Below are 11,694 nucleotides of genomic sequence, written 5' to 3'. Positions count from 1 at the left end.
ACACACACACACACACACACACACACAGACACACAGACACACAGACACACACACACACACACACACACACACACACACACACACACACACACACACACACACACAGACACACACACACACACACACACACAGACACACACACAGATACAGATACAGAAACAGTGAACTAAGTTCCTTATCTGCATGTCTTCCTCTTATATTTGATATTGTCCACCCCACTAAACAGGTCTGCACACCACTGTACTTCCAATTTTTTTGCACTTTCTCAATGCAAAAACTCTAAACTATCAAGAACGCTAATCTTCAAGATTATGATGTTGTAAAATCATCAACATATGACTGCCCACATTGACATATCCAGAACCATTCCCACCCAGCTCATTTACATTTACAAACCTTGAGGATGCAGAAGCAAAAAAAAAATCTTGTTGAAGAAATTGTTTTTTTTTTTTGCTATTCACTGCACCAAACATCAAATTTATACTACACAAGCGAAGCTTGAGAGTTATGAGGTAGGGCAAGATTTTCAGTGAATAATGACATATGAATAACTTCTGGCCTGTTTAAAAAAATAATAAAGTATAAATGACCCCTTAATTATATTATTTATTATATTAATATTGAAATATTCTTGAAATATTGAAATGATTACAATTAATATTTAAATATTTTTTTAAAGAAAAACAGTATGAATTGTATTCCTCATTTTAGGGTATTTTAGGTCTTTTGCAAATGAACACCATCTCTTTTTCTGTGGCATATGCAGTGTAGCTTAGCACCAGGCTATGACGCTCTCAGATGCAACCAATCAACTGGACAGTAAAACCCCATTTCTGCTGCTTTGCTATGACACGGCAGGCATGTGACACCGGCTGCCATGACTACAATATCAACAGAGGTCCCTGTTGCTGCGACAACACGGCAAACGTCTCATCTGCTTGGCAAGATACTGTGTTTAATTAGTCTTGCACCCCTCCATGCTACCATCTGTAATGCAAATAACTCACCTAATGTTGCGCAGAAACATAAACATGTCAAAGCCAAAACTAGGTTTCTACCACTGATCTATAATAGAGAACATTAGGTCACACTTTATTTTACGGTTACATTTGGATCAGCCGCACAAACTCGCCCTGTATGACCAGAGTTTCCTCATTTCTGGACGCTACAGTGGCAGTCAAAGGAGAGTAATGTTGCATGTCGCTGCCTGTAAACACCCACACAGGTGCACTGCCATCAGAAACTAAACCTCATCAATCATGCGTAAAAGCTAAAACTCTTTTGTGGCATTTCAGATTGTACATTGCAGGTTTTTAGAAAAAAAATATTTCAGAACAATCTCCAGTTTGATGTTTCTATGTACAGTGGTGGCCAAAATTGTTAGAACAGCTGACAGATCTGAAAATATTAACCTTTTTTATGCCTCCAAAACATTATTTCATTTTATAATGTTCATGAAACATGCAGATGGTTGCTCTGAGCACAACATACTGTATATCAGATGAAGTGTGTACCGTTTTTATCCAATTTTAACTTTAATATTTGGTATGTCCAGCTTTTGCAGCAATTATAGCAGCACATTTCTCTGGCATTGTGTCAATATATTTCCTGAGAACTACAACACTAATGTTATCCCATGCCTTCTACAACTCAAGCCAAAGGCTTTCCTTTGAATGTACAATAGATCAGTCCAGTTCATTTTCCAACTCGCTCCAAATTTGCTCAATGGGGACTTTGAGGAGTCAGTCCATCATTTTCAATGTTGCAGCAGATTCCTTCCATCGCAGGTAGATCCGCGAATAGTTCATTTTATGGGTATTGTAATGGCCAGTTCAACAAAAACAACTGAAACCACTTAAATATGCCAAGTGTTCTAGCAATTCTGGCCACCACTGTACAATGAAAAAAGGACATTTTAAAGGTAAATAGAATGAATGTGGGATGTGTGTATAGCTCCATATTTTCTAATGGAGTGTCTAATGGGACTTGAAAGAGTAGTTTTACAACACGATCTCTTGGTGTCACACTCTGTGTCGGAGGGATGACACGGAGACATGGATAAAAGCGACAGTCTTTAATAAATCCAAAGCACAGGATAATTCACACAGGGAATGGCTGGTGACACACGAACATGACGATGTGAGACCCGACAAAGACAGACAGCACAGGACTGGGACTTAGAAGCACAGGGAAACGAGGACAATTAACAAGACACACCTGAACTAAATGACATGATTACCAAGAGGGAAAACTAGGTCATGGAGAGCACATGGGGAGAGAAACACACCCAGACAGTCCAGGGGCGTGACACTTGGCAGTTTGTAACTATTTTTTATTTATACTGTAGGTAGCAGAAGTAATTATGAATCAGTTTTACCTGCTTTGGTGCAAAGCGACAGCAGGTGCACTAGAGAGGCAAAAGCAAGACAACTCCCAAAAGGCAATGGTGTTTCAGGTCGTTTTAGCTGCTTTTCCACTGAAATTACCTGGAACAATTTGTCCCAGGAACTTGTTTTCCCTCAGACCCGTTGCTGCCTGCGTTTCCATCGCGGTCTAAAGTGCCGTGAAGAATAGACAAATAGTCTGTTGAAGTTTCTCAATAACAAGTACGCAAATTTCAGACTTGCATCCTCGGAAGTTCGGACTTTGCGAGTTGGACTCGAGGACGGGACGACGCAAGTCCGGTGATTCTGCAAAAAGCAGCGTACTTGATAATGTCAGTCAGCTCACCTTGGCTACTGCAATTTTCCTCACTGTATTTACAATAAAACGAAATATGATATCAAACACAACTGCCTCCTTTCGTTTTCATTTAAACATATTAATAGCCGCAGAAATGTAGTTCAGGGAATGTATATAGCCTACATTACAATGAAACAAAATATTATATCAAACAGTATTGCCTCTTTTTATTTTCATTTTAACATATTAAAAGATTAATAGAATAAAGACCAATGATTACCTGTTAGATTTACCCAAAACAAATGATATCTTATGTTTAACCACTAAAGAGACATCAGAGGCAGCGGCAAATGTCAGAAGGACTAGTCGAGGCTGCTGTCATATCAAACAGTATTGCCTCTTTTTATTTTCATTTTAACATATTAAAAGATTAATAGAATAAAGACCAATGATTACCTGTTAGATTTACCCAAAACAAATGATATCTTATGTTTAACCACTAAAGAGACATCAGAGGCAGCGGCAAATGTCAGAAGGACTAGTCGAGGCTGCTGTCATCGGGAAACATGAGCACTGAGCGCCCGCTGATCGCGTGGAGCTCACGTCTCCGAAATCGCCGAAACACATTTTTAAATAGGCACTGTCTATATAAATAAACGACAGATTTGAGTTTTAAAATAACTACAATCTCGCCTGAAATACTTTTAAAACTACATTTCATGACACAATAACAGTAATATTTTGAAAATTATCCGAATAAATGGTGGTTGAAATACAATGCTGCGTGAACTCAACCAATCAGCATGTTTAGTGCCCAAGTCCCACCCCCGAATGTTCCGGACCTTTGATAAAGTACTACCTCATGAGCAGGGACTTTCTGAGGGGCAATTTTTTATCCCGGAACTTTATTTAGATCCTGGTTCCTGCGGTGGAAACACACTGAGTACCGGCCCAAAGTCCCTAGTTCCTGGGTAAAGTTCCTGCGGTGGAAACGGGGCTTTTGTTAGGATCCTTCTCTTTACTTGTAGCATGAGGCAGTACCTGCGGCCCAATCAGGTTGCACAGATAGTCCATCATATATGCCATCGCAAGGAAGTTTGGTGTGTCTCACAGCACTGTTTCAAGAGCATGGAGGAGATACCAGGCCATTACAGGAGGAGAGCTGGAAAGGGTTGAGAAGGGCGACAACCCAGCAGCAGGATGGCCATCTGCTCCTTTGTACAAGGAGGAACGGGAGGAGCACTGCATGACTCCATGAGGGTGGCATGAGGGCCCGATGTCCTGTAGTGGGACCTGTACTCACAGCCCAGCTCATGAGTACATGCAGCTCGACTAGCACTTGCCAGAGAACACCAGAGTTGGCAGGTTCAACAATGGTTCTCTTAACAAATAAGAGAAGGTTCACACTGTACACATGTGACTGATGTGAAAGAGTCTGGAGATGCTGTGGAGAACGTCATCCAGCATGATCATTTGTGGCAGGGGAGGAATGGTCTGGGGAAGAATATCCTTGGAGGGTTAGCCTAACTGCTGTTAGGTACCGGAATGAAATCCTCAGAGTCATTGTAAGACCTTACGCTGGTGCAGTGAGCCCTGGGTTCCTCCTGGTGCACGATAATTCCTGGCCTCTGAGTCTATAGTCAGCTTTTGTATGATGAAGGCATTGATGCCGTTGGTTGGCTCTCACATTCCCCAGAATTGAATCCAATTGAGAACCGCTGGAACGTTATGTATCGGAGCATCCAAAGTCGCCGAGCAACACCACACACTGTCCAGATCTCACGGATTCCCTGATGCAGGTCTGGGAGGAGATCCTCCAGGGCTCTCAGCGACTTACACAGTGTGTAAGAGTAAAGATTTACAACCTGAATATTTCATTTATTGAGATCCAATGTGTAATCGAAGGGTTCCCTTAATTTTGTTAGAAAAATGTAGAAAAAATTGTGAAAGGGCATTCCTGTAGCGATACCAGTACAATAACTCACGGTTCTCAACCAAATCAGATTTGATAACCAGAACGAACTGTTGTATAAATATATATATATATATACTGGTCATGAACAGATGATAAGACTACTGATTACCGTGTCAATGAAACAATGGATTACATGTGGTAGTGATTGGGAAGGTGGCGGCTGCCCTTCCCCAATTGATGTTTAACCAAATTCCATTCTTACTACGTTATTTAGTGTCACATGACTATCCTTGGACATTAGACGGTAGCTCTAGTGGGCATGCTTTCAATGCAGGTACAACATGTGGTTAATAACATCCTACGTTTGACAACGGTGAGCATTTCACCAAAGTAACACAGAATATGACAGTCTGAGTGTATAAGGGTTCAGTCTTTCTAGATTCATCTCCTGTATTACTGCAGAACAAATGACACTGCAAGCATCTGTAATTAATGAATAACTAAATATTCATAAAAAAAGATATTCACAAATAACTAATTGTTTAAATAATTTATATCCATGGCCAGTTTGTTTTTCTTCGTCTAACATGTGTATCAAACTACAGGTGGGGAAACGGACATTTCCCTACCTATCACAAAATGACATGGTAGATGCTTTTGCCCTTCTTTTCCCCATGATCCTTCTTGTTGCGTTTCTATGTGCCCTAATCTTCTGTAAACAAATGGCCATGCAAATATGACACTTACCAGAGACCAGCTGAATGCGCTGCCTCTAAGGGACTACTTTCTACTCTGTGTCGAGTCAGTCACAGGGTTCATTGACTTTTACAAAGATAAAACAATGCAGATGTGAGGTTGGTAGGATCCTGCATTATAAATGACCTCTCACACCACTCCATGGAAGGCGTGAATGATTATTTCAGTACATGTTGTTTGTGCACGGCTCTAGGCTGAAGGGTCATTTGTAGCTTTGCAGCATTTGCATGTGTCTCCATGAGTGTTCATTTAAGTAGGTTTTTGGGGATTGTGGCATTGAACAACCTGCACATAAATGTGCAATGCATGTGTGAAGAGGGAAATAGTAAAAGTCACACATACTTGTCTGCAAAAGTGTTAACCTTTCCTACATGCATGCATACTCCTAATCTTTTTTCACTTAGCATACACTGATAAAATGGAAAAAATTCTAACAAAATACTTAGTTACACTGAATCAACTTAAATACTTTACTTAATTCCAACAAAACCAATTGTTATGGGTTAAATCAGGTAAAAGCTGCTCTTTAAGGTAACAATTTCGGTTCAACACTTTACCAGAGGTCTTCAACTTTGCGCCTGGAGTGCCAGTGTCCTGTAAGTTTATTTCAAACCTGCTCCAACACACCTGCCTATGATTTTCAAGCAGCCTTAAAGACTTTGATTAGCTGGTTCAGACTCTGCAGTGGGCCTTCAGGGGCAGGGTTGAAGACCTCTGGTGTAGGCCAGAATATTATTGAGTCATGGGGTGGGCCTATTTGACTAGGATCAGTCAGCAAGCATTTAGAAACCACAAAAAACTCCCCAGCTACACCTTAATATTAGCTATGTTTCCATCAAACAATTTGTATGCACATTTTGGAATATCGCATAAAAAAAAAAACTGGATGGAAATGCCAAGATGTGCATAAATTCTAAAAATGTGCATACAAAAACATATGCACAAAGTTGAGTAGGATAAACTTTTTATCCAATAAAAAAATGCACATAAACTACAATGGAAACACATTTATCAAATAAATTCCACCATGCACATCAAAAAAGTCATGTGACTTTGAACAATGGGATGGGACAACTTGACTAACCAGTGGACCGATCTCGTTGCACAGCATCTGAAATGATGTTTTGGTCATTCTGAAATGCCCGATCAAAGTCTGTCGTCAAAGTATATCTGTATAATTGTCTTACACGACTGCGTTCCCAAACACCAGACATCCACCTCCAAAAGCAATGACTGCATTTGTTTCGTCTGCTCTCTCTGAGGTGAAAGTAATTAATCATATATGGAAATTACTATATTAGGTGGCTTCTACTGCTTTTCTTAATGATATTTAGTCCCAGTTTATTGGGAATTGATGATTTTGTTCTCTTTGACTCGTTGGATGGAAATGATGCTTTATTCACAAATGTTTTATGCGATATTCCAGTTTGCGCATAAGTTAAATTCCCATCTTTGGATGGAAACATAGCTATTCACTTAGAAGCCGCTAAAAAAGAAGAAAAAAAACACTGACAAATCCTGTCTTTTCCTTTTGACCTGATATTCATACACGATGATAAAGATCATATAATATTTTCAAGCCCACCTTTAAATAGTAACCTATGTACATGTGTGCTGTGGCTTACATGCAACATGATGGCGCACAAAATCCCACATAACTGCAAGTCTGAACCATGTCAGACTGAACAACAGGCTTCACGGAAATTATGGTAGATTGCTATTTAGAAAGACCAACGCATAATGTGGTGCAAGATCCTGTGCAGTGGAACATGCAAATGTGGTTTGATGAATCACCTTTAAACAACCAGACAAGAGAAGGTCACCATATATGTTGTTAGCTGCTAGACATGGAGCAGAATCTGTTTTTTTTTTCAGGGACGTGTTCCTAGATCAAGAACATTTCTGTGAAAAACTAACGCCAACCGTTAACTACCCCTAAAATCTAAGGGAAACACAGGCCGATAAAACCCCATAAATGTAACCCAATAATCTGTTAGGTTTGAATGTTTTTCCAAGATCAACAAAGATGTTGACATGTCCTACTTGGCATAATCTCATGTAGGACCACCATCTCATGGGAATCATTGGATCTAATCCCATAGTCATGGATTAGAGACATTGCTCAACAATTTCAACAATGATTTCATGAACATCAGGATTATGTCAGAAGCATTCCTCAGTTTCTCCAATCCCCAGATCGGACCTCGACTGAACATTCAGGATTAGATTGAAGGCAGTCCTGCAGAAAGACGGTTCCTCGTCCTCTATTGTCTTCTGTCTGGCGTTCAGCGGCTTGCTCAGAGGACGAATGGAGGCACCTGGGTTTCCATGGGGTCTGCGTCTATAAATAGGATCTGTGTTCTTGTGAGCTCCAGCAGGATTTCTCTAGGTTTAATTCAATAACCTGCAGCAATCAGACACATCTGTGGCCCACGATCCCTCCCCCGAGCTGCGGCGCGTGTGAAATGAGCAGTAAGTGGTTTACTGAAGGTTTCGGTGACCTACGAACCTAATTCCCTTGACAAGCATTAAATACCCCTCAGGGGTAATAGAGCTGCTGCCGTTGTTTCCATGGGGACACGAGACATGTATCTCCATGGTTCCACTGCATTTCTCATTGAGATAAATATAGAGAGATACACAGCACTCTTATAGTGTGTCTTTGACCAAATTGAGGTCAACAGTATCTACTGTCATTCCTGGCACACTGAATTCTGAATATTGTCAGAGCGTTTTGATATCTAAAACCTTAAACCTAGTTGATATAATACTGGTGTGTTAGCATGAAATAAAAAATAATCCTATATTTTTCTACGTGCATGTTATGCATCTTATTGTGAACTATTCATTTTTCAATAATCCGTTGCATTTGAATGTACTGTTCACGATACAGAAGAAAAGATATGTCACTTATGACACTTCACATATGTCACTATAACATATGTCCTTTAATTATCTATTGTGTTTTTTTTTAGATAATTAAAAATCAATAAAAAATCAGCATGTCTATGCAAAGCTTTTGTCTGCAATTTGAGCTGTCATCATTTGGGGTCTTTTCTCAGCAAATATTAATAACTTTTATTAATTGCAATCCAATATGACGTAGCCTATTTACCTGAATTGACATTATATGTGACCCTGGAGCACAAAACCAGTCATAAGGGTCGATTTTTCGAAATTGAGATTTATACACCATCTCAAAGCTGAATAAATAAGCTTTCATTGATGTATGGTTTGTTAGGATCGGACAATATTTGGCCGAGATACAACTATTAGAAAATCTGGAATCTGAGGGTGCAACAAAAAAATCTAAATATTGAGAAAATCATCTTTAAAGTTGTCCAAATGAAGTTCTTAGCAATGCATATCACTAATCACAAATTAAGTTCTGATATATAATTACGGTAGGAAATTTACAAACTATCTTCATGGAACATCATCTTTACTTAATATCCTAATGATTTTTGGCATAAAAGCAAAATCAATAATTTTGACCCATACAATGTATTTTTGGCTATTGCTACAAATATCCCCCAGCGACTTAACACTGCTTTTGTGCTCCAGGGTCACATATAGTCGATATCTTGTGAGCAAATATAATATCAATTTATATAGCCTAATACAATTTAAAGATATTGCACCTAATTGGCTTAATAAAATAAAAAACAAACTTGGTAACACTTTATTACACGTGTCCTTGTTACACGTTACATGTACTTACTATTATAATAACAATAAACGATGGGGTTGATAATATGATGATGAGAGAATACTAAAAATATTCTTATTTGTGTTCCATAGATTAATAGTCTCATAGGACTGGGTGAGCAAATTATGACACAATTTTCATATTAAAGTAACCCTTTAAGATTACTAAACTTGAGGAATCTTTAAATTTTTTTTTTGTTGCAAATTCCCTCACAACTTTGTTTTCTGCGTGACGATAACCTAAAATCACTGGTTTCCAAAGAAGAGCTAATTTAATGTCCTCTAGTGCCAAAGCCCAAAATATGCCCCACAATTACCAGAAACACTAGGGACTTGACATTTCCCGTGTTTCCCTGCGTTTAAACAAAGACGTCTTCCAGAAGAGGGCATATTCCCGTTTCATTCCCTTCACGTGTCAGTCACTGCCCCCTGGGACAAATGCAGCTTCTGCAAAGCTTTTCATTCATATTATCATACTAGAATTACTGGTCCTTGTTCTCCTTTTAAACACGGGGAACTCCCATGCCATGGAAGCTAAATGGTTTTTAAAGTGTCTTCATTCATAATTCATAATTAAGCTAATTTAGAAACAGGCTGAGAAAATTCAGATAAAGGCTACAGAGGAGAAAGGGTTGCCTATAGGTTAAATGACAAAGAAATGTCAAGAAAATAAAAATCAGAGAAGGCAACATGTTCACACTTGACCACACCAGGTTTCTCTCTAAAGGTGCAACACTTGACCTCTTGTGACACAACCACAGCTTTGCAATGAGCAATTTGATCTCAATGTTAAGGCTAATTATTGTTTTATATTCTCACTGACTTTTTAGGCCGTTTATATCAACCTAATTTAACCTAATATACGTACACTCCGACACATGTAGCCTAAGTCACATGGATTTAAAAAATGTGCAGTTTGTGTTTCGTGCCATTTGTAATTAACTCTCGTTGTGTATATTAACAAATAACCTTGACCTAAGCTAATACTTTTAAACTGAATGTTATTGTTTGCTATTGCATTATTAAAAAAACAAATAAAGCTACTGCAAAGTTCTTCGCCAATCGGAATTGACAAATCCTACTATAACCCCTATTCAAATGCACGATTTAATAGCTCTTATAACGTCAGCATATCCTAATAAAACATTCATGACCGAAGCGCTCGTGGACTGGAGCTTCGCTGCCTGGAAGGCGCGTCTTTGGGGCGGGCTTTGACCAAAAACTGCGCGCTGTGGCGAAGCGAAAGCTCCCGGAAAGCCCGAAGATATAGTAGCACAATTTATAATGTTATTAGACCACTAACAGTCAAAAAAATCAAAGCGCATTTGCCTGGAGATATGAAGTGTTCTCTATAGTGGAGGTCTTCATACATGCTGAGCACAGTAAACGACATGGATTTGATGGGAGGTCTGACAGAATTTGCTCTCCAAACACAAACAACCGATCGCGGGCTTATTACTCTATACATGATAAATTAAAAACAATGACTGGCCATCAATAGGCCTATTCATCATACAGTCATCATCAACTGACAAACCTATATAACCAGACTACAGATGTCACCCACATGCAGCCTATTCAGAATAGATGTTAACTAAATGTCTCAGTGGCTTACCTATGCCAGGGGCTGAATAGATGAAGTACAGTGCAGAAGTGGAGAGCGAGAAGAGAAATAAAAGCCCGAGAAACGACCTTCTCCGAAATCTCATATGTGTCGGCATTATACAGAGAGACGCAGATATTCTTCTAGAAGTAGGCTATATGGACAGATATGTGTCCGGTTAATAGACGCAGATGGAGAGTCCGAGCGCAGACACGCTGATCAGGTCCGACCCCGGAATGTATCCAATCTAGAAGGTTCACTTGTCCTAGTGGAGTCTCATCATCTTCATCCCGTGTGTCACACGCGCGCGCACACACACACACTCACTCATACACACACACACCCTCCTGCGCGCTGCTAGTGAATGGAAGCGCATGGGACTCTGCGTTACGCACATATCAGGGCAGTGTTCTAGGGACCGTCTGCAAAGGAGGGACTGTGTGAAAATTACTATGCATGACTTTACTTGATTACGTAACGCTGCGTGCATGATCCAGTTTTCCCAGAAAGGCTGTGAAACAGACAGGTACAGTATAAAGGCGCGTACTGATCCTCGAGGGGAAATTGAATGGCCCCATTAATGCGTCTGCATATTATTTAGAGTAGGAGCTCAAGACCTTAAAACTCAAATGAGCAATTATTCCATCTGTCCTGGCGGACATTGACCAGACCAGAGGTTCAAAAAACATAAAATAATAAACTTGAATAGAACAACGTATTGTTTTAATCATGGCTACTGCAAACTAGGTAGAGTATGAGATCCAGTGCAGCACCCGCACAGAATCTCCCAATCATGTAAGTGTCAACATTAATGGCATTGCTCATCTTATGCAGACAAGACATCAAATAAGTCATTTATCTAAGTCAGTGGTTCCCAACCCTGGTCCTGGAGGCACCCCAACACTGCACATTTTGCATGTCTCCTTTCTCTGACACACCAGTTTCAGGTCTTGGAGTCTCTGCTAATGAGCTGATGATCTGAATCAGGTGTGTTTGATTAAGGAGACATGCAAAACATGCAGTGTTGGGG

At 39.7% G+C, this 11,694-nt stretch overlaps 1 protein-coding gene across 1 annotated transcript in view; it reads right to left on the bottom strand.

The window, feature by feature from the left end:
* Window positions 1-11,033, bottom strand: part of LOC107571685 (beta-1,4-galactosyltransferase 5-like) — a 25,070-nt gene extending 14,037 nt beyond the window's left edge. The window contains exon 1 of the mRNA XM_016258016.1: window positions 10,677-11,033. Within this exon, the coding sequence (XP_016113502.1) occupies window positions 10,677-10,782 (106 nt within the window). The 5' untranslated portion in view covers window positions 10,783-11,033. The remainder of the gene's footprint in view (window positions 1-10,676) is intronic.
* Window positions 11,034-11,694: the final 661 nt, after the last annotated feature.

Source organism: Sinocyclocheilus grahami, unplaced genomic scaffold (genome assembly GCF_001515645.1).
Source record: "Sinocyclocheilus grahami isolate Dianchi unplaced genomic scaffold, SAMN03320097.WGS_v1.1 scaffold1634.1, whole genome shotgun sequence".
Classification (NCBI taxonomy): domain Eukaryota; kingdom Metazoa; phylum Chordata; class Actinopteri; order Cypriniformes; family Cyprinidae; genus Sinocyclocheilus; species Sinocyclocheilus grahami.
Note: the sequence above shows the minus strand (reverse complement) of the source record. Positions and strands in the feature narration are given on the sequence as shown.